Genomic DNA, 25,229 nt, shown 5'->3' with positions numbered 1-25,229 from the left:
ATTTGCTGGCTGCATCAGCCCTATCTTTGAAGTTCTGAAGTCAGGCATTCACTGATTTCTCGTCTTTAGTTATGAAAGACCTAGATGGTGTCTTCTTCCAAAATAAGGCTGTTTCATCTACATTGAAAATCTGTTGTTTAGTGTAGTTACTTTTAATTATTATCTTAGCTAGATGTTCTGTATAACTTGCTGCAGCTTCTACACCAGCACTTGCTGCTTTACCTCGCACTTTTATATTCTGAAGATGATTTCATCAACCACTACTATGATCAGTGAGCAGCCATCAGTATCCCTGCTCACAGTGGCAGAGAAGACGAGTGCTTAGAGAAAGGCACAAATAATCTTTTGAAATGTTGTTTACTCCAGCTTCTTGGAAACCTGTCTCTAATTCATGACAGAAACTGGGGCCATTATAAGAAAGGGGGATTTAACAATCATTCAAGAGTATTAGAGTAGTTTCAGCAAAAATATAAAATAAAATATAAAACTTTTAGGGAAAAAGTAAGGAAGTTGGGATCCACTAGGAAAATGAGTAATAATTAAGCCTCCAGAAACAATTATCAATATAATAACTACCTATGTCTTAGTTACCTATTTAAAAATGATGAGGCTGGGGTCATACACAAAAAAAGAAATAGCCCAGAGTGTGCTCTTCATTCCTCACAAATCTCAACGTTAGAGAGCCCAGTCAACACTGGTCAAATCCACTTGTTCCTTAAGAGAGATTACACTCTTATTAACACTGAAGTCCTTTCATGGCCTACTTTGCCTAAGGAAGAGAAACTAGAGAGCAGACTGCTCTTTACGTCATTACACGCTGAGCCCTCTCAGCCACTCTGAACTCAACAATCTCTTCTTCTCTTCCCTAGGATCTTGCCCAAATGAAATCCCCAATTTTGAGAATTACCACAAAAACTTTAATTTCCTTCTAATACGTTAAGGAAATATATATAATGGCATAACAAGACTCTGTAATCTAGAAATTGTTTTTTATCTCTAGCTCTCTGATAAAAGTTTTAACAGATAAAGTGAGTAAAGAAATCAGAAATGATTTTTCAGTGCCTACATTGCTTATAAAAACATCTATCTATCTGTATTTACATTTCTAGAAAAAGGAAAACTATGCACAAAACTATTGCTAATTTACTACAAAGCAGCAAGTAAAAGTCTAATCTGCTATCCCCACCGTCTGGAGCTTGTGATTGCTCTACCTAAAAACAACACACAACCTTGAATTGATGGCTCAGTTATGATCATAAAGCCCATCCTTTCTCTCTGAGTAAGAGAGGGGTGTAAATTTTTATTGTTCTCTGTTAATTTCCCCAAATCCAAAAACTCAGATTCAGATTCATTCCTTACCCTGCAGTGTCATTCCTCATGGACCCAAGAAAGTAGCCGAAAGGAGATCTAAACTCCAATTTTACTATCAATTTCAGAAAGCAAAATATATAATCATCTTTAATCAACTTCACATATAAAATATATCAGTGTAACAACAAAAAACAAGAAAGGTGTTTGGTAGGAGCACACCAGGTACAAAAAAATTAGTACAGCTGAAGACCAGATATTAACTCTGAATTTAAGAGCAAAAGTTTTCTCAATCTGTTCATGAATAACTTTAGTTTAATTCTGGCTGGCCCACAGTTGGGCTTCCCTGGTGTCTCAGATGGTAAAGAATCCTCCTGCAATGCAGTAGACCCAGGTTCGATCCCTGAGTCAAAGAAGATCCCCTAGAGAAGGGAATGGCTATCTATTCCAGTATTCTCGCCTGGAGAGTTCCATGAACAGAGGAGAAACTACTAACTAACCACTAGAATGAACCAAATAATTCCTAAATAACACAAATTTCAAAAAAACAAAGAAGTCCTAATTCTTTGTGTTTCAAGGTAAACTAAACTCTTCTATTCTTCCCTGTAGAACTCCAGGCACCTACCTGGCAGGCTACACTCCTTGGGGTCGCAAAGAGCTGGACATGACTAAGCGACTAACGTGTGTACCACCATAAACTATCTATGCTTGACTGAGAGCACATTTGCTCCCAAAAGTTTGATGAACTTGAAACTATTGTATTCTAGGTATTCTCAGGACACTGGCAGTAAAAATTAGATTAAAAAAAAAACACACAAATTTGATTAAATTATAATCAAAGCAAAAGTTTACAAAATAATTTCTATTCATTTTATTAAATAGGGTTTCCCATTTTCTAGGGCACTAGTGAAATATAAAGAAGATAGATGACATACATAAATATTCATTTCTAATTTTCACCTGATTTTACAACTTTTATCGGCAAAAATCTGTAATTCATACTTCGGATTTGAAGATGTGGTTTACACAGAGATATTACTATTGAACTTAATTTGCATCACTTAGAAAAATAATGCCTAGAGATCATGGAACTATTGCAATGCCAAAATAATACTTAAAAGGTTAATATTATAAAAAATAAATATGTCATCACATTGAAATCTACACTAACAAAAGAAATAATAGCTTGAAGTTGTTCGTCTTTTAAAAAGTTACATTTCTCTTGGAAAGCAAGGAAAAGTTCTTACTGCAGAGGACAAACAGTGGGATAATTTACATATGAAGGTAATTAAGGCATATTCATTAGATGTGTTCCAAAAAGATTAGATACGTTCATGGAAGGAACAAAGTAGGGTCTTTCCTGCTTAGTGTAGGTGGATTGACTCAGTAATCAAAGAGAGCCCTTATAATCTCATCTCCAAATAAATAGTGGTACCAGAATTTGCCATGTTAAGTTGACTTTATGGCAAGTAACCCTCTTCAAATTAAACTAAGAAGGTTGATCTGGAAGAGTGCAAACACAACCCCAGCTTTCTCCTCCCAAAACAAAATGCCATAATATTCACAACCATCTTATTCATGCTGATCTAGAAGGACTTTAAGATTCATATCTCATTCTAATCTTGAAAAAGTTCAAATTGGTCATGTAAATAGTTAACTGCATGCTATACATACACAGGTATATTTCTTTCCATGCCATTCTGCTTAGAAGTATTATAGAAGTGTGCAGATTTCATTATTCAAGTTATGGTATTTCATTACAGTGATGTATCCAAGTCGTCACTGGGCAAGAAGGAATTCTGCACAAGAAAATGTGCATTAATCAGAATCACCTATGGACTGAAATGTGTTTGTGAAGTTCTGCTTTAGTCAGAAAATTACCGGTGTCCTAAGATCAGCTTCCAATGATAAATACTGACCAGTTTTAACAAGAAGCTTACTTTTTAAATCTTCTGCTATATTCGAATGTTATTTAAACCCATCAAGAAAATAAAACCTGAGGAGAATAGGCCTGTTCAATCAAGCTCTTCTGTTAGACTAGATTATAGCAGATTTTCTATTAGTAATCAATTAGATTTTAAATAATTATCCAAAAGTGACTTTTCCTAAGTGTCTGGAAATGCTATAAGGCCTAAGCTACACTCTGGTCATGAAGGAATATTTGCTAATGGATAATGGATAGGAAAAAATCAAACCAAAGAAGCAGCACTAACATCACTATGAGGTGTACACCTACAGCATATTGGTGAAAGAAATGAAAACAAAATATTTATGACACATAAAGGGATGACACAAAAATAAAGCAAATTTGAGGAATATTGGCTGAATCCCAGAAAATATAAGCCTTATGAACATGAAGGAATGCTGCAAATTGTAAGTGAATGTTGATGATGGAGTTCATTAAGAGATTCATGTTACAGTCAGAGCTCTGCAAACCCGTCACTGGATCTTATACAGTCTCAAAGATTAACATAAAAATAAACATAGCATATCTCAACTCCTTGAAAACATTATATACACACAATTTTATTATACTGAAAAAAAAATATACCAGGGTCTGATTTTCCTTGAACTATCAAAATACAAAAGAAATCCAAAACACAGATGTAGCAAAGTACTGGGTTTTTATATTTTGGCAGGTGCTCAATATGCAGCCCACATAATCACACGTTAATGACTGGAGTGTGTTAATCAGCATGCATACCTGATTCCCTTCTTGCCCAAGGGGGGAAAAGCCAGCTATTCCAGAGCATGTCAATGTTTCTACTTTTGATAAAGATTTTGATAATAGCTAAGTAAGAAAACTTTCCCAAAAAGTATATTTAGAAAGATGTATTGATAATCATCTTGTTTAAATGAATCACTTTAGGAAAGTTTTTTTTTAATATACTTTAAAAAATTTATTTATTTTTTAAAAGAAGGATAATTGCTTTATGGTATTAAATATATATATATATATATAGTTTTTTTTGAAGTGAAAAAGAGGGACGGTGGCCCCTTTTATTTTATTTGTTTTCCATTTATTTTTATTAGTTGGAGGCTAATTACTTTACAATATTTTAATAGCAGGAATGAAACAGTGTATTTAAACAAGGTGTGCATACATAAAGGTGATCAATGTTAACACATTGATCTAGACAGCATTAGTTGTCTATTTCACTATTCACACCATGACATAAAATATAGCTTTATTTTTTGGTCCAAACTGTAAGTAAATTTCGGTCATTATGTTTCTGAGATGCATTTAAAGATGGACAATACTGTGTGCTAATACAGTTTCATAGTCTCAATAAAAGTGAGGAAATAAATTTTGAGTGCTACCTACTACCTTAAGTTACTAAATCTTACCAAAAGCATGACAATTCAAGTTTTAAAAATCTTTTAAAAGGTTAACAAAATTAGAAACCTTCTAAAAGTCTAAAAGTCTGTCACAATATAAAGCATGACTGGAAAGGATTAAATCCTCACTCAAAGTTCCTAGACTATGTTATCATGTAATGGCAACAGCTCCATTCTAGAAAAGGTACAAAATCCACACCAGAATTTTTATGACTCAAAATGAACTATATAGAATACTTCAGAGTTGATTAGCAACTTCACTGAACTGAAAGCAAGAAAGACAGAGAGGAGAAATTGTTTGCAAGCAGGGAAGTATTCTTCCCAACAGTTATTTATTAAATATCTCAATATGCCTATTATTTTCTTTAAATTGCAACTAAGGATTTATTGACATCTTTTATTTATAGTGGAAAATTACTTTTAAAACTTATCTAGGAAATAAAACTTTCAGGAATTTAAGTAGGTCTCAAAAATAAGGAATTCTGATATCTGGACCTGAGGGTCCAGTATGACTATTTCTACCTAATTAGACTAGTAATTAAAAGCCAAATGCATATAATCCCATTTGTCTTAAGCTATACAACATGAGAATGCATCCAAGTGTACAGGTACACATGCATGCAGGAGGTCCCACTTACAATCCTGTCACTTTGGGGACCTTATAAGAGATAATGTTGGTATCTAGACCACATTCCCATAACCTACCCCAGAAGTTTGTAAACAGCTCCTTGTTAGGCAAAAAGCTTCTGTCCTCACAAGGAACACTCTTGGTGCAGGAGCATTGCCTAACCCTTCCCCACACCCTGGGTCTCACCAACTTTACTTTGTGTTATAAAATATTATTGACTAAATTTCTACCTAAGTGTATATTACATAAAATATTCTACTCACCCTCTGTGTGAATCTTGTCATCTTCAGACTCTGTGGAACTCTTCAAAGAAGGACCTCCCTAACTGCCCCCTCCTTCACTCATCATCAAACTCTCACCTGCACTACTGCAACAGTTTTCTTAATAAGTGCCCTTGTTTCTGGTGTCATCTCTTGCAATCCATTCTGTACACAGCAGCTAATATGATCTTTTCAAAATATAATAAATCAAATCATGGCAGTGTCCTACTTAAAATCTTCCAGTGGCTTCCTCCTTCACGTAAAGTAAACCAAACACCTCACTGTAGCCTATGATACCCCATAGTACTGGCCATCTTCCTGCCTCCTAGATTTGATATCATACCATTCTCTCCCTCGCCCATTCCACTCCAGACACTCTGCTGTTTCCTGTTGCTCCATGCTGGTTTTACTAGGTTCAATTACAATGTATAACAAATACGATCCACTGAAGAGAATTACAAGTTTCACTTAACTGCATAACAACTACTCTGGATTTAATTTACTTGAATGTAGAATGAGGCAAAGTGTTTATTAAATTTTACTCTAACCACAGTTACCCTACCCCACATTCTCTATATATAGGTTTGCAAGACTGTCCAGAAACCTAAAATCCTTCTATTGTTTTCCTTTGCTTGGTTGAGAAAACTTGGTCAGTGATATGATCCTTGGGATATAAGTCATTACAGGTCTGATGTTACACTTGTTATACATTACTGAATCTATCAAATGAAAAGGGAGCACAAAAGGGAATTTCCAAATGCAGCTGCTATTTCCCAATTGTTAAATGCTTTTATTATACCATATAAGTACACAGCTGGGAAACACCATAGAGTGGGAGCTAAAACAAAATATTTTGGCTTCCAGACATTCAGAATACACAAAGGCTCCAGTGGAAAGTAATGATTGATATCAGAAGAGAATGAAAGTTTGAAAACATTTCCAGCAAATATGATTTCTTTTATGCTAATATAACATATTTGTATATTTAAACTAGCTTATGCTACCATAAATCCCACTTAACATAAATTTGGTAATCAAATTATTAATATCTATTTTCTGACAAAATATTAGATCATAAAACTTTGAGACTAACTCACCAAATCAATTTTGCACTTGCTAATATACAAAAAATTTTACTAAGAAAAATGTAAAGAGTGCTCTAAAGAAGTAAAATCTGAACTGTATTATTTCTGCCTCAACCTGTATTTTCCAGTGTAGTTATTTTGATTTGTCCATAAGTATATCTGGCATAAAAGCTAAAATATATCTTGAACCCATCCCTTCTCTTTATCTGATCTGCCTCCACACTAATCCAAGCCACCATCATCTCTACCTGGATTTCTCAAATAGCTTTCCAGCAGATCTTCCTCCTTTCACTCTGTCTCCCTCCCATCTATTCATAGTACAGTCAGAAATTCTCTTTTTGAAGTTCTTAAACACTTCAAGGGCTTCCTATTCTGCTTAGAATCAAATCTCACTTCCATAAAGTTATCTATTAATATAAGATCTTGTTGGATAACTGGTCCCAAACAATCTTTCCAACCATATCTTTTCTTTACCCTATGCAAGGAAAATAAATCTTCCAGTGGGTCTAATTGGATAATGATGATCCCCTTTGAATCTAAAGTTGGTCTAGAACAGCTCAGCTCAGTTCAGTCGCTCAGTCGTGTCCGACTCTTCGCGACCCCATGGATAGCAGCACGCCAGGCCTCCCTGTCCATCACCAACTCCCGGAGTTTACTCAAACTCATGTTAGTCTAGTCCAATTCTCTATTTCTCACCTACTGCTTCAGAGTACTAACTGTGACTGAGAAATCATCTGAAAAAGAAAAATGTCTGCCTCCATAAATTATGAAATTAAGTCTTTGAACTAGTTTTGAGACAATAGAGCAAGAATTTTTAAATATGTTATTAAAGGCATTTTTAAACATTGCATTTTAAAATTTTTTATTAAGGGATAAAACTTTCCTTCATTTCCCACTTAAAATATTTTTCATTAATTTAACCAAGAGTTAAGACATGTAAAACAGGGTTTAAAATCCCTAATCTAATAAAATATGTTAAGATTTCAGTCAGTTATAAATGCTAAAAAAATTGAATACTTTTGCTTTAAACTAGATAAGTAATGTCACTTATTATGGTGCCTGTTTTAAAGGTTACAGGTAGAACTTAACATAAGAAAGTAGGCTAACACATTGCATGTATTTGATGCTGTTTCTACCTTTAGGGCAAGCTCCTGCAGTCTGACTGAATGATACTCAGGAACTTTGCATGTCCTTTTGAAATTAATATGTAGGCATCTAAGTGAGAAAAGCTTTATTATTAATCAAGAATGACTGTTAAAAATGATAAATACTTGCATTTCCTTGCTGAAGCTGTATTCACTCTATGACCTCATTCACATAGATATGTTTGCTTATTATAATTTTTCCATATTAATACACAGCACACTTTATTGGATCATACCTATTTTGTGTTATTATTAAGTTCACTATCTTAAACACAGAGAACAGAGAATAAGATAACCAAATATTCCTCAAAATTAAACTAAATCCCTTTTGGCAAGTCGACATAATAATGGACAAAAACTAAACCACAAATCATTTTTCAATTTTTCCCACTAACTAGTAGTATATTAATAATAGACATGGCGGCTGTTTTCATGTGCTGTGCTGTGGTTAGTCACTCAGTCATGTCCGACTCTTTGTGACCCCCTGGACTGTAGCCCACCAGGCTTCTCTTTCCATGGGGATTCTCCAGGCAAGAATACTGGAGTGGGTTGCCATGCCCTCATCCAGGGGATCTTCCCAATCCAGGAATCAAACCCAGGTCTCCCACACTGCAGGTGGATTCTTTACCATCTGAGCCACCAGGGCCTGAACACAAATAACTCTAATGCTACAGATTTTGAGCTTTCTCTAAAACACATATTTGTAATGAGCCCATAATAACAGACACATTTAGGGACAGTGGCCAGATTTTAAAAGCTCACCATTCTTTGCTGAGACGACAGAACACTGTCCCAGTCAGCATCCTGTTGAATGGTATTGACAAGTGTTGGTAGCTCCTCAGAGTGAGGTTTGTTGTGCATTATGGGGTGCAGAGGCAGATGGGAGGCCACATGTTGATCACTGCCCTCTTCCTTTTCCCTTGAGGTCAAATCTTGGGTCATTGCTTCCTCTCCATCAGCTGTACAGGCAAATGGAGAGGTGGCTTGCTTGGAAGACATTCTTCTACAAAACAAGGAACAGCATGGAGTTTTAAAAGGACTGTCAATGACAAAAGAATAAACCATCACTTATATTTGACTAATTCAGAAAAAAAGGAAAGTTCTCTAACTTCAGAAATATTTATGATCTAATCTAAATCACTGAAAAAGAATTCTTAGCTTATCTGTTCCACTTTCCTCTTCGCTTTTAACTCAGCAAACTTCCCAGTAATTGCTGTACATTTTTTTCTTTACCAATCCACAAATGAAATTATTATGGAATGAGTTTTCATAATGTATACTATATGTATGTGTGCATTTTTCCTCTCAGTTCTCCCAACTAGATTATTAAGAGTAATTCAGTTGATGGCTAGCAAAAAAAAAAAAAAAGAATAGAAAAAATGAAAAAAAGAATGAAAAGATAAACAGCAGATGAACCAGTTGGGAGGATGAATTTACAAGCATCCAAATTTCTCTTATGCTTTACACAGAAACAAAGGAAGTCTATGTAAGAAAATATAACCAGGAGAGTAAGTAATCTATGATGGAAATCCTAAACAAACTTGGTCCAGACATCTTTAGCTTACACCTTATGTTAATGAGTACTAGGTCTAACACTGACTAGTGCCAATCTGATCTTTTTGTAAAGACCTTCAGGGTGTCTCAACTGCTATAACTAAACTTTTAAGTGATATATGGATTGAGTGGCTGATGGTGCTAGATTAGTCTTAAGGAAATTTTGTGACATCTTAATTGAGTACATGAAATAACTATGCCTCTGTTTTATATTAGAAAGCATATATAAGATTCAAAGCATTTACTATGAGCATAGTAAAATGCCTGAGTGCTTGCATGCTAAGTCGTTTCAGTCATGTCTGACTCTTTGCAACCCCACAGATTGTAGCCCACCAGGCTCCTCTGTCCTCTCCACGCAAGAATACTAGAGTGGATTGCCATGTCCTCCTCCGGAGGATCTTCTCTACTCAGGGACCAAACCCTTGTCTCAGGCATCTCCTGCATTGGCAGATGGTGTTCTTTACCACTAGCACCATCTGGGAAGCCCAGTAAAGTGCCTACTACGCATACTATTTTCAAAACTCCAAAAACAATTACTGAACATTCTCTATGTATCTACAAGTAAACATCGACTACAGTCAGCACAAGGTCTCCTTTCTGTACTTTCATATACAATAACAAGTCGTGATTATTAAACAGAATTTCAAATCTTTTAAAATATTTCTTTATCAAGATGATTGTCTCAGCTATTATGCCTAGAAATAAAGTCACTAAAAGTTTATAACTTAAAAGAAGAGGCAACTGAACATTTTTCTAAAACTTTACGATGTTTTTGTTTTATAGCTTATTTAGCTCTAAAATTGCTGTGTAATGAAAGGAATAAAATCTCCACCTTAATTGCTCTTTAACATTAATTGATTTCATACCATTTTTTAAAAAATGCACAAATCAGTTAACATAGGAAACCACATGAGCATTTTTCAAATTAGCAAATCATTAACTTGCTAGTACTGTTTCTACAGACAAATAAATACTGATTAAAGGGTCTAGAAATCTGAGATTAACAGTTAAATTTACAAATCTGTCACATGCTTTCATGAATATTGCAGTGAAGGAAATATCAAGTGCAAAGAAAAATAATTAAGTTAATTCCAATTTAAACAGTAGTTTTTATGTAGCAGCCCATGTTTCACATAGGATTTAACAGCTAATGCTAAATTTCTCACAATTAATGAGGGGGCTCAGATTTAGTATCCTACAGTGAAAAAAATTAATATAAGATCAGCTAATCTAATTATGCACAGTTCTAAATAAAAGTATTACAGGCTTTTGAAGTGCTTTGAAATACATTAAAATGCTGATACCTACTTTATTAATCATTCTATAAATGGTAAAAAAATAATCTATTAGAATTGATACTAAAAAATAATATGGAGAAAAGAAAGTACAGAAGTATATCTATGTTTTCTTTGAGGAGAAAAAAATGAAATGTTCTAAAGAGTACTATATCAAAGAATTAGTTAAGACTATCCTTGACTAATTTCTTTCAATACTCACAAATGGAGAAATGTATATAAACTTATAGAAAATGATACTGCAGGATGTTTCTTGGTATACAGGAATCATCTAGAACTTATTTCACTAGCCTCATAATCACTATAGTAAAACCAGGAAAATTATAACTGTTCTGCAAGTTTATCAAGAGCTTGCCATTAACAAGAGTGTTTTCATAGTTCAGATAATAACAGTACCAATAATGTAATCATTCACATTAAAGACAAAAGAATGAATTTACTGCTGCTTTTTAAAACAGCTAAATACAATTGAAAGTCATAATCCAAAACTCAGAGTGACTTTAGTTCCCCAATAAACATCCTCTTATTATAAAGTGACTTGGCTCCTTCCAATAGCAATATCTGTGATTGTTGGTTTAGTATAAATTAATCACAACACAAAACCCAAAATGAAAAGTCTCTTAAGAATAATTTCAACTATAAACTGCACCAATGAACAATAGTGCCCAATCCTAATTAAACACAACCATGCAGCTGTAAAAATAGACGAAATCTGTCCAAAGCCATGGGTTGAGTTTAAAGGCTGGTTTGTTAGAGTGTTTTCTTAAGGAAGGCTGGGCCCTCAGTCTTAATCAGCCAATAAATTATTTCCTGCAATTACATTAAATAGAAAATTATCTTCAAATGGGGAGTGTTAATTGAAAATCAAAATTCAGAGGGAAGTTTAGAAATTACACGCTGAATACAATTAGTGAGGAAAGGCTTCACCTCTACTTCATCAACAGTCTTCTGGTGATTCCTCCAGTGACCATTCAGGAAAGCTACCAATTTATAACATCACACAATCTGTGTTTTATTTTGCACCTACAAATACAAATGTGTATCAGGGTTGCAAATAAAATATAGGCTGCCAACAAAAAGCAATATTAAATCTGACTGTTCATCCTCAGTTCACAACCTCATTAAGGGACAAGGAGGAGAAATGGATAGACCATAATAGTTAACAACCGAGAAAGGCTTACTCAACTTCAAAATCCCTCCCTTTAGGAAAGAAATTAACATTTTTTGTTCTAAGAATACTTTTCCATATCACATTTTATTTAATTTCTTGTGTTTCTGTAGTTCTTAATATGTTGTTAGCAGAGAAAAAAGGTGATTCTTGTTCTTTTAGCTAGATATTGCCTCACTGTAGACATTTCCTTTTGAAAAAATTGTTGGGCTTGTTTCAGGTTTGGCTTCTACTGATAGTTTTGTTAAAGCTTTTTGTTTTAGATGGTGATTTTGTTGCATTTTTAAAAGGAAAATGTGCACAAATTCTTTTTAATTAAGTTTATTAAATGTCTTAGATTTACTTAGATTAAATGTCTCAGATTCAATTTACTGATTACTTTTGCACAAGTATTTTGTTACAGAATTCTTCAATTTTCTGATTACATTCTCATTTATTTCAGTTCTTTATTTTAGCTTTCTCTTTCACTAGATCAACCCAACTGTATTTAGGAAGCTGCAGAGATACTTTACTTTTGGTAATGCCTTCACTATAATCATTGCACCATGGCTACTCTTCTTTAGAAACTCATAGATCAAATATACACTTGCTTTAATGATCTAAAATATCACATGGGATGATGATTTTTATTTTGAATCCTCATATCAGTAATTTTCCATTACAAAAACTTCCACCCCCACAGTGTATTAGAATAGTATCTTACTTTAGCTGCTGCCCATATACAACTAATGGGCTTCCCTTGTGGCTCAGCTGGTAAAGAATCCGCCTGCAATGCGGGAGATCTGGGTTTGATCCCTGGGTCGGGAAGATCCCCTGGAGAAGGGAAAGGCTACCCACTCCAGTATTCTGGCCTGGAGAATGCTATGGGCTAAGCCCACGGGGTTGCAAAGAGTCAGACATGACTGACTGACTTTCACTTTCACTTTCATATACAACTAATAAGCAAAAGAATTAAAATCTTTGTGAAAATGGTCAATTTCTATATGACTTAACTTTGTTTTATTTTTGCACTATTATAACTTAAAAATCATTCAAATGAATTGTTTTTTTAATTTGTATTAAAAAAAAAAAACTCCCTAGCTATATACCCCCTGAAAACAGGGGTTTATAATGGAAGTGCTGACACAACCCTAACTAAAGCAGCACAAATGTTGCCGCTATAATACACAAAATCAAGTTCTATTATTCTAAACTATCCTCGCTCATGGGATTTTTCTTTACTGTGCTCCCAGCCAAACTGCTGAAGCATGAAAAATTTAAATGCAATCAAATGCGCCCAATTCTACTTTACTAGAACAAGTGTCTACAGTGGTACAATCTTAAAAGGAGATGCAACAGATTTGTTTGGTGTTTTTTTTAACTGTTTATTTATAATACAGTGCATTGGAGATAAAATAAAAGAGGAAATTACACTCACATGGTACCAGTGTATTGACTACACAGAGTACATTATAATCAGAGAGAAAAACTACATTGTCAACTTATCACATTGGTTAAACAAGATGGTTTTCTGGGGCATAGCTATTATCAAGTAAAATCTCCAAAGAGAATTACATATCTTTGGGACACATAAAACTAAATTCCCATCATGTGTTCCCCGAGTTTGAAATGTCTCTGCCCAGCAGATCAAGTGAATTCCCAAGATGCCAGCCACTGGGAAGAACTTCAGGGCTTAGGACTTTTGAAAATGAGATGGTAGGAGATAAAGTCCCCAGTAATTGATAAAGTTTTCTAGGAAGCCAGTAAGAGTACTTCTAGGAAGATTATTGTTTTATTCCAAAACTCCAGTATAAAATCTGAATGCTTAGGCCTTTCGTCCTCACACACCTGGTGAGGGCGGGAGGCCCTGGCTCGAGTCAGTAATAAATTCCCCTATTGTGAGTTGAAAAAAAAAAAAAAAAATCTGAATGCTTAGACCATTATCAACCTACTCAGACAGTAAATTTATTTTATATTCTTTAACAAGAAATCAAGATTGGCTGGTCCAAGACTGGGTAAAATGGTGAGGACTGGATATCTACACATTAAGTAGTCTATCTCAGACAAACCTTACTTTCTAGAACTTTAAATCTTTCTTATTTGGTAGTACTATTTTTTAAAGTCATTTTTATGTCGAAAAGTTAGGAATTTTTAAAACAACTTTCTCATAAGGCACAGTCACTTGAAATTACTTTTTTCTCCCTTTTACCATTGCTTGGAAAAAATTCACTTCAATGCTATCATTTAGGACCGACATAATTAGCTAAAGAAGCCACTGAATTTATTAAAACAATATTTTAATCTGTTTTTTTAATGTTTTCATTACTTCTAAGGTTATTATCAAATGGCATTCATTTCTTAGGTGTGCTACATTTACTCAAAAGAAGCCCTGTTTTTAACATAAAGCAACATTTTAATAGTTGGTTTATTTAAAGAAAAAATTAAAAATTCAGGCCAACATTCACATTTATTTTTGCAACTCAGCCCCAGGCTACCAAGGTAGACTTATTTCAGTCAGATACTTCACTGTTAATTTAATGCTGCAATTGATTTGATACTGAGAAATAAACAACTAATTTTCCAAAAATATAACACAGTGCCTCTCATTTTAAGGAGCATGAGTAACAGATATGTTCAGCTGCCAAAATGCACAATACCCAGAAACCCCTACAAAAGATGCCAGTCCACCCAGCCTAGGGCAAAGAGTGATTTAAAAACCGTCTTCCTGAACCTCTAATTTCCACCTTTAGGTATTGGAACAGGCTGAGGGAGGGCCTCTTTTCAGACATTAAAATTAAGATAAACCTTTTAAAACTTTTCTCCACCCACCCGCAGTTCACTCCTGTCAAGCCTGAGGGCTGTTTTGGATTCTCTGTATTGTTTTATCCAGCCCTAGCACCTGTCCCTCACTCTACCTCCAAACTTCCCTATGCTTCTGCCAGCTTCTTATCCCTCTTCCATCTCCTTAATAACAAATCAGAAAATTCCATGAAAAAGGTTACTGCTTTTAGAGCTACCCTGGAGAGTTATAAATCTATCTTTTAAAGTTTGTAGTGGCTCTTTCAGAGTATATATGTTAAGGTATACAGATAATATCTGCTAGAAGAAAACTCACTAATTTGAGTTAACTGTCAAATCAGTAGTGATGAGGCAAATGAAAAAGGCTTGAAGCCCTTGAAGTATGTCTAAGAAGGGGCTTAAATTAATGGAGTTTGACTTATCTAAGGCTTCTAATTTTTCACACCAAAGCTCCAAAATTGTCTTCAAAGGCCTTCTGAGGTTCTTACAAAACAGGGACTACCTGGAACAGATTCTTCTCAAGTCATCAAAGTTTGTGTTTCTAGAGTTTATATTTAGCTGACAATATTGCTGTCACTTTATATAGCTTAAGACTGTTCTTTGGACTACAGCTCATATGTCTTGGAATGCTTTGACTCATGAATTGTTTCTCCTGATAATGTTACATCACGTAACCACCTCTGTCTAATTGGTTAGTATCTGCTGGAAGAGGCAGGCAACCAGCCTAATGACTGGCCTGCCTGACGGATTGCCTATGGAAAACCTATAATTATTACATGTGTCTCTGAGTATCCAGTTTCTTCCTGGGATCAAAACAACTTGCCTTCATGTAACCTCTATACTTTTTGCTTGATAGAAACAATATTGAATTTTTCTCAAAGCTAATCTACCAATTACTTGTTGAGATCTTTGCTTTGGAAAGCCAGGCCCAGAATGCATAAATAAAATCAGTCACCTAACAATAAGAGAAAAACCAAACAATGGCTACTATAAATATACTTACTTAGAGGATTTTAATCACACACAATGACTTTATCCCTCAAATGAAAGACTTCTATTTGGCTTGAGTGAAAGAAAGCTGTCTAAAATAATAGCAAAATGAACTTATTTATATACCTTCACTTTGAATCTCCTCTTCACATGAAATGAGAACCATAATTTTTAAAGTAAATACCAAATATGTCTTTGTCAGCTTGAAACAAACCCACAAGTATAAAAGCCCAATTACAGGATATCTTGTCCAATTATCAATAAAATTATAAACCAGAACAATAACTTCTCAGGGAGAAAGGCTAGGTAGGAAGCTGTCATCTCTATTTTCACTTTTCAGTATTGCCAGAAAAAAGAGAAAAATGAACATTGTTACTATGCAGTTTTGAAAAGTTAAGGCTCACAAATGGTATCAGTGATGAGCAAAATTTTGTAAGAAAGCTAATCTCTGAGGTTCTCCTTTAGCTAAACAAAGCAAGCCAGCAATTTCTTTCATGCAATGAAGTAAGGTATAAACTTGAGGTTCCTATCAAATAAGAAGAGAAAGACTAGGAAGAGGAAGCGGGAGGGGAACAGGCGAGGTGGGGAAGGAGAGGAGAAGGGGGAGGGACCAGGGGGAAGAGGAGGAGAGAAACAACAGTGGCTTTGCAGTTCATTTTCAGTTTGTCTACTTAATGAAAACCTCATTGTACAACACTGAAAACCATTTCCAGCAGGCAGAGTATTTCTGATTCAGCAGAGGTTACACAAGCATCAAAGCAGTTAAATATAGGTGCCAAGCCACATTGCCAGGAGCTCTTAGTACTGTGAGTTAGTGTTACCTGACAGCTTAGTGAATATAAAATTACTTGTTTCTCCAATTGAAGACAATCAAATTGTCACCTTCCATTGTAATAATGCACAACTAGTGATCAGCAAAGTGCAAACATAATTACCATGAAGAAAACAAAAAATCAAATCTAAATCTCTCTACAGAGTAAACACATCTATCTGGCTTCCCCCAAAAAGGAGTGCATTTTAATGCTGAATGCTGTGATGCAATCTCTTATTTAAGAACAAGATTTATTAGTCCCACAGTAAATTAAAATGGAAAACAATAAGAAAGACCAATTAATAAAAAGTGAATACAAATACTAACAAGAGCACTACGACTTTCCAGAGTATAAGGCCTTATACAGAGTACAAACTGTTATCACTGCCATCTCTGCTGACAATGTTAAGTATATGTTAGCAGTAAGACCATTATAAAAACTACCCTTTCAGATATTTCTCTCTAGCCTAGAAACCTTTCAGCAGGTTGAAAAAGACAGGTATTATTCAAACTTCAAAAGCTTTTGTCTTATTTTTTACTAAAAATAAAAATGTTATGCCCTATTATTGTCTTCTAAAGTGATCTGTATTTCTGAGGTCAAAAATTCACCTCACAAAATTGACTTAGTATCTATCTCTATCCAAGTTTACAAAAATAACCAAGCACTGGGTACACGTCCACAATTTTTATTTATGCTGAGACACTCAGCATCTGGAATTCTTATCCAAATTTGGTGGCTAGATTGGCCCACTATGAAAGTGATTTCGGTAACCCAAAGCTGGTTAGTATTAAAGTCCTGAAAATTTGACATGTTTTTCCCACATGCTGAAAACTCCTAAGTAATCTATATAAATATAGATGTTGCTCCAGCCAAACTGCTTTTTTAAAAGGTATTACTAAAGTGATTTTATATCTAACTCAAAGTTTAAAGCATTCAGATTTACATTATTCTTTCCAATATGGCAGAAACTATCTTTCCATTTCAAAACACTCCTAACTTAGGAGTTTTCTTCCTCATCAATAATGTCCTTCTTTGCATTAAAATATGTTCATCATTGCTAATTATTAGAAAAAAACTGTATATTAAAACTACAATGAGGTATCACCTCACACTGGTCAGAATGGTCCTCATCAAAAAGTCTACAAATAATAAATCCTGGAGAACGTATGGAGAAAAGGTGGGAATGTAAACTGATGCAGCCACTATAGAGAACAGTATAGAGGTTCCTTATAAAACTAAAACTAGAGCTACCATATGATCCAGAAATCCCATTCCTGAACCAGAAAAGACAAAAACTTTAATTCAAAAAGATACATGCACCTCAATGTTCATTGCAGCACTGTATATGGTAGTCAAGATATGAACGCAACCTAAATGTCCATCAACAGAGGAATGGCTAAGTAAGATGTGGTACATACATACAATGGAATATTACTCAGCCATAAAAAATGAAATAATGCCATTTGTAGCAACATAAATGAGACCTAGAGACAATCATACATAAGTGAAGTAAGTCAGCAGAGAAAGGCAAATATCATATGATATCACTTATATGTCAAATCTTAAAAAACAATACAAATGAACTTATTTACAAAACAGAAATAGATTCACAGACATAGAAAACAAACTTATAATTGCCAAAGGGGAAACAAGGAAGGGATAAATTAGGAGTTTGGGATTAGCATACACATGGTACTATACATAAACTAGATAAACAACAAGGACCTACTGTATAGCACAGAGAATTATATTCAATATCTTGTAACAACCAATAAGGGAAAATAATCCAAAAAGAATACACACACACATATATGTGTGTGTGTGTGTATGAATCACTTAGCAGTATACCTGAAACTAGCACAACATTGTAAATCAATTCTATACTTCAGTAAAAAAGAATGTCCTCCTTTTTAACAGAAAAGTTTATTTTATATATAATGTCTGATATTTCCAGTCTTGCTTTTGCTGACTGTATAGAGCTTCAGCCTTTCAGAAAACTAAGATCATGACATCTGGTCTCATCACTTCATGGCAAATAGATGGAGAAACAGTGGAAATAGTGACAGACTTTATTATGAGGGGCTCCAAAATCACTGCAGATGGTGATTGTAGCCATGAAGTTAAGACGCTTACTCCTTGAAAGAAAAGTTGTGACCAACCTAGACAGCATATTAAAAAGCAGAGACATTACTTTGCCAGCAAAGGTCTGTCTAGTTAAGGCTACGGTTTTTCCAGTAGTCATGTATGGATGTGAGAGTTGGACTATAAAGAAAGCTGAGCGCCGAAGAATTGATGCTTTCAAACTGTGGTGTTGGAGAAGACTCTTGAGAGTCCCTTGGACTGCAAGGAGATCCAATCAGTCCATCCTAAAGGAAATCAGTCCTGAATATTCATTGGAAGGACTGATGTTGAAGCTGAAACTCCAATACTTTGGCTACAGGATGTGAAGAACTGACTCATTTGAAAAGACTCTGATGCTGGGAAAGATTGAGGGCAGGAGGAGAAGGGAACGAAAGAGTATGAGATGGTTGGATGGCATCACCGACTCAATGGATGAGTTTGAGTAAACTCCAGGAGTTGGTCATGGACAGGGAGGCCTGGCGTGCTGCAGTCCACGGGGTCACAAAGAGTCGGACACGACTGAGCAACTGAACTGAACTGACTTGAACTGATATTCTTTTTTTACCTGATACTTCTGTTCTAAATAATCTCAGGTATAATACTCTAAATCAAAAATGGATCAGGTAAAGGAGAAGGGGAAGCACAGCAAAGAGTGAAAGTGAAATGAATTAGGGACTGTCAACAACATATGATTCCCTGAGCTTGAATCTCAGCATTTAAGTTCAGATATTTACAGATCATTTCTTAGAAGGATACTTTCATCCTTTATAAACCTGAAATGGCCACCATTCCTCCATTTTATTAGTAAAGAGTGGAGAAGGGTGAAATGAAGGTACTGGATTGACTTCGTGGCAAAATTAAAAGCAGAATAGAGATAGAAGAAATAGGAGAAAGGGAAAGTCTAAAGTCCAGTTACAAGTTTTATTATGATTAGAAATAAATTCCATATCATTAAGAGAAATTTGAATGTGAGAAGATTGTTCTAAAAGGAAAGATCTTTTCCCTTCATCTTGCCAAAAAGCTCTTTTCCCAAAGGGTCTTACTTATAAGATTAACACAATAAAAAACTCTGCAAAGAGGGTGGCAGGAGGTGGGAGTGGGTCATGTGGTTCAATCAGTATTTTTCAACTTCAGTGATGAGAAATATATTCCTAAAATTATGATCCTACAGAATATTCCTCACAATATAGTAAAAATAAAAAGTGTCCACAAAAAGAAGACAAATCTGTTGTCAGAGAATGTCTTTTAGACCCATGGGGACAAATGCTTATATAAATGTTATCAAAAGCTTAAGATAAGTGGAAGAAAAACAGAAAACATTAAAAGATTTCATTTTATTTTTTTAAGTTGATTCTATATGTTCCATGAGCAAAGGGGTTATGACTACCTTCTTCATTAATGGATCCCCAGTGCTCTGTATATTGCACAACACATTGCAGATAAATGGTAATATTTGGCGGCGGGGGAGAGTGAGGGAAAATTAAGGATGGAGAGATGAGAAAATAGCTTTTTTTAAAATTAAGGTACCTCTATAATCAAAGAAAATGCCACTCACATGTTAATGCTGCCAACCCATATATTATTCTTTCCCTATATCCTTTTTATCAAACATATCAGTCCTGATATCTAAATTATTATTTTTATATCTATATTCCCAACAATGAACTGTCTCTCATCTCTCCGAAATACAACAATCCTCAAATGACTGCTAGAAAAGTGTATCAAGATTATGCCAAGATGTACTTGCTATGTCATATTCAACAAAACTTAAAATTAGATTCATAGGGGATTTCCCTGGTGATCAACGGTTAAGAATCTGCCTGCGAAATGCAGGGATATGGGTTTGATCCCAAGTTTAGGAAAATTCCACATGCTGCAAGGCAACTAAGCCCGTGTACTACAACTACTGAAACCTGCTCACCCTAGAGTCTGTGCTCTGCAACAAGAGAAGCCACCAACCACAATGAGAAGCCCATGCATCACAACTAGAGAGTAGCCCACCTCAGTTTGACACAGAGAATATTCACGTGTAGCAACAATGATGCAGTACAGTCAAAATAACAAATAAATAATTTTTAAAAAATTAGATTCATTCTTTTCCTCAAAACCCTCCCTCATTCATTCACACCCAGGGAAGCATCGTGCTCAGAATCATCCAAGTTCAAAACATGAACACCAAATCTATCTCTCTTTTCTATCCTTGCTCATCATTGCCAGCCTGTCATTAAGCTCCATCAACTCTTCTTAATAATGTTTCTCATGCTCACCTTCTTACATACTCATGATCACCTTAGTACAGGGCTTTATTATACTTCATACCTTGACTCTTACAACAGACTGTAAACTGATATTAATTTCAGTATCTCCACCTCCAAATCAGTCTTACTGCCACCCCCAGTATTAAGCCATTCCCTTGATCAAGAAAAATCAGTGGCTCACCTCTGATGACAGAATCCAAACTCCTGACGCTGGCATTCAAGGCCCTCCATCCGGATCCAATCAATCTTTCTAAGCTTATCTTCTAGTAGTCTACACTTTAACCTTCTACTCTACTAGACTGATACACTCAGACTTCACTTAATTGCTACCTCCCAGCCTTTGCTTTGCCTGTCTTTCCCTATTTCCTTAGCCTTCCTTTCTTATCACTAGGAAACTAATTGAGCCTATTCCAGGTAACTAGATCCACCCATCTTCTAATCACTTCTAATAAATACCCTGAAATTTTATTTTTTATATAACCTATTCAACACAATGCATACTATCTTAAACAATCTTTTTAAAATATATACTATAATTATATTTTTATGCATTAGTTGCTCAGTCATGTCCAATTCTTTGCAATCCATGGACTGCAGCTCGCCAGGCTCCTCTATCCATGGAATTCTCCAGGCACGAATATTGGAGTGGGTAGCCCTTCCCTTCTCCAGGGCATCTTTCTCACCCAGGGATTGAACCCAGGCCTCCTGCATTTTAGGCAGATTGTTTACCACCTGAGCCGGTAATCCCAATCAGATTACAAACTTTTCCAGGGAAAGAACAAAATACTAGACTTCTCTGTATTCCCACAGCACCTAGTACTTATTTTACACAAAGAAAACACTCCATAAATATTTGCCTAATTATATAAATTTTATTGAATGAACTGGTGGAAATAAATTTAGGGTATTCATTTAGCTGGAGGATTTAAAGTAAAACTTCTAGATCTCTGCACATAACTTGATTCTTCCGGGCTGTCTCCTCTTCCCCCACCCTCTGGTTAATTAAATTCATTTTATACTTCAAAAGTTCTACATATTCTGTGGGAAAACAAATCATCACTCTGTTGTTAAAAACATTAAAAAAAAAAAGGATAGATGGACAGACAGATGAACAGCTATGGATGGATGGATAGATGTTGAAGAGATGATTGAAAAGATATACAAATAGTATTTGCTAGACGTTTAGGAAGTATTGCTGAGCACTGTTACATGTATTATCTCACCTAGACCTCAAAACAATTACAGGAGTTAGGTAACGCATATTATCCCTGTTCTACAGAAAAGGAAACCAAGGCATGAAAATGTTTATTTAAAAAATATTAAAACTTGCCTAAGGTCACACCTAGTAAATACAGAAGGCAGAATTTAAACTCAAGTGATCTAAATCCAGGGAATATGTTACTAGAATTAGAGGTAACTGATAATAAATCTAACTTAAATGAATTACCTATTTTCAATTATCTGAATTTTTACTAGTTCATATACTTCTTATAGAACTTTATTTTTAATATTTAAATTAGATATTCTAGATATTCATTTAATCCAAGCATAGTCAAAGAATTTTCTTTCTTTCCTTTTCCCCTTTTTCCTTCCTTTCTACTTCTAGGATTCAAAATACTCAATTACTGATTGACAACTATAAAAGGAGAGAGGGGAGCACAAAGGAGAGCAGGTAACCTTCTAACCAATCCATTTGACTCTTTAACAGTGACATTGGTTACAGAAGTAGTCAAAGCTATTGGAATACAAATCTTAAAGATTCACTGTCATTTTCATGCAGTAAATCTTATAATAAATATTTGTTGGTTATTAACGATCTATGCTTCCCCTGAAAGATCATGGTCCTGATAACTGTGGTGTTGGAGAAGACTCTTGAGAGTCCTTTGGACTGCAACGAGATCAAACCAGTCAATCCTGAAGGAAATCAATCCATAATATTCACTGGAAGGACAGATGCTGAAGCTGAAGCTCCAATATTTTGGCCACCTGATGCGAAGAGCTGACTCATTAGAAAAGACTCTGATGCTGGGAAAGATTGAAGGCAGGAGGAGAAGGAGATGACAGAGGACGAGATGGTTGGATGGCATCACCAACTCAATGGAAGTGAGTTTGAGCAAGCTCCAGGAGATGGTGAAGGACAGGGAAGCCAGGCGTGCTACAGTCCATGGGGTTGCAAAGAGTCAGACACAACTGAGTGACTGAACAACAACATGCTTGCCCTGGCATGCTTTTTCTGATTAACCTAGATGAACAGCATTTAACTATATTCTAATACAGACAATTGTGAGATGAAATACGGATGTCAATTCCTGTTCATTTCAAAGGTCCAGATAAGTATGAGACCCAATTTCTACCTTTACAGCTCTTACCAGAAAAGCCATACCAGAAGCATCACATACAACTGGAGCTGTTTCACTGCAAAAGTAGGTGTTAAGGACAGCCTTGAGGGAAAATTAGACGAAGTACTTAAGCAGTATACATTTTAATACATCACCCATCTAGAATTCACTGTATGAATGCAGAGTTAATTTAGATATTCTCTTAAAATCTGACAACCATATAACATTACATACATCCTAATTTCTAGCAGGGCGGGACAGAAAAAGTTCATGCACAAGGGCATTCATTTTTATAAATTATAACTGTGAAAGCTGAAGAAAGGTTTTCACTACTAACCCAAATTTCCACATTGTTAATATACACCAACAAGTCCGGTTTCACGTATAAAGTACTGCTATCTTGTCTTTTTCCCTCACTACCTCTGCCACCCTTCCCGACTCCTTACAGCAATTTGCTTTAAGTTTCACGCTTGCACTTGGTGGTAACATATTATCATAAACAGTTCCAGGAGAATATTAGAATCCAATGTTTCCATGGATCACTGCACAGAATTATTTGCATTATCATTATAGAAGACAAGTAAGACTACTGACTGTCTTGCATACTAAGGGGTTCTTTACCAAGTACCTATATGCACACCTATCAAGTCACTGAAGTTCTAGTTTTCCCAAGCTTTTCTATGAGAAAAAAAATCTACACTATTTATCCAGTTTTGTTTCTTCTTCTCACATAAGCACCACCTCACAATCTCCCAAAATAGACACACTTTAATATGCCTTGTCTATTAGTTTTTTTAATTTCTTCAAAAGTAAATCTTTTATTTGCATCCATCCAGTGCCTAGACCTAGAAAACTGCTACCAATCTTAATATAATCTACTGCCAGAAGGAAAAATGTGGATTCATAAAAAGATTTAGAGTAGGGATTTAAATCCCAGACCTCTCATTTACTAGATCTGTGAACTTGACAAGTTACTTAACTCTCTGAGGCGCCTTGTCCCCATCTGTAGAATTAGAAACAACACATCTTCCTGAAGATTAAATTAATATATGTGCTAGTACCACTTAGTATTCGGTGGGTATTAAATGAACAGTAACTTCCTTTAAATAAAAGTGCACGGAAAAAGAGTTTGACTCAAACAAAATTTTGAAAGGACAAGATTCTGAATTTTTACAAATCACAATAAATAAAAGTTCCATGGAATTGTTTTCCAGTGCCAATATACCCATGACCCAGAGCAAAGTAGACTAGAGACTAGGGCCATGTCAACAGGGTAAAATACAGGAAATACTATTTCCCCAAAGAGTTAGGCATGAGAGGGAATCACTCACATAGAAGAAACCATAGCATACAGTATCTGCTGCTGAGAACTTTATTTGTGAGGATAATGGAGTATCCTGGACTTTGGGTACCCATTCAGACCACCTACCATTCACCTTTTTCCTTGATTTGCAAACAAATCAGGCTTAAACTTTCAAGACTATACCCACTGTCTCAGAATTAACTTTTAAAGAGAAGCAGCATTTCAATATACTTTGAGAGTAAATAAAGTCTAAAAATGCACTGATACCTTTCAAAGCTTGATTATTTGCTTTTCTACTTGAGAAATAGATGGATCGGTAATCCCTGGCCCCAAACTTTAAATGCTTAAAAGTGTTTCTTATTTCACACCATTTTTTATTTCTAAAAATCAAGTTCCTACTAGTGTGCTACCCCAGCACATCCTCACAAGCTGAGAAAACAGTTTCCCTCTCCTCTCATCACAATTTACTTTAGAAAGTCAACCTGAGGAGTTATAGATATGCTAGCCTGACTGCTTGGTATTTTAGTAAATTCATTATCACAAAATAAGTATTCTTAACTCTACCACAGCTCAAAAAGATGACCAACACTCGTCTACTCCATGTGTAGCCTAAGAGCACTCTTAGCACTATTTGAAGCTGAAAGTGCCAACATCAAGATAAACCTGCCTAAGGACCAAACTCACAGACAGTTAGGTTTCTAGGACACCTGGATAAAGAAAGAAACAAATGAATGCTTTGAGCTATGCCAGGCATGATGGAGAACAAATATAGGAGTGTGTGTTACTCAGAAAAATGCAAAAGAAACATATGACAGAAGAAAAAGGAGCAAATTGAAAAGCGTTAAT

At 35.2% G+C, this 25,229-nt stretch overlaps 1 protein-coding gene across 30 annotated transcripts in view; it reads right to left on the bottom strand.

Moving 5' to 3' along the window:
• SOX6 (SRY-box transcription factor 6) overlaps positions 1–25,229 on the bottom strand; it is a 677,134-nt gene that overhangs the window by 379,145 nt on the left and 272,760 nt on the right. For 28 of the 30 annotated variants that reach the window (XM_043902204.1, XM_043902115.1, XM_043902195.1 and 25 more), the window contains one exon: positions 8,528–8,768. In XM_043902204.1, coding sequence (XP_043758139.1) covers positions 8,528–8,764 — 237 coding nt within the window. In that variant the 5' untranslated portion in view covers positions 8,765–8,768. Of the gene's footprint in view, positions 1–8,527; positions 8,769–11,541; positions 11,638–25,229 lie in introns of all 30 variants that reach the window. The other 2 variants (XM_043902289.1, XM_043902299.1) reach the window with 1 other exon arrangement.

The sequence above is a fragment of the Cervus elaphus genome, chromosome 1 (assembly GCF_910594005.1).
Source record: "Cervus elaphus chromosome 1, mCerEla1.1, whole genome shotgun sequence".
Classification (NCBI taxonomy): Eukaryota; Metazoa; Chordata; class Mammalia; order Artiodactyla; family Cervidae; genus Cervus; species Cervus elaphus.
This window is presented reverse-complemented; position numbering and strand designations above follow the sequence as displayed.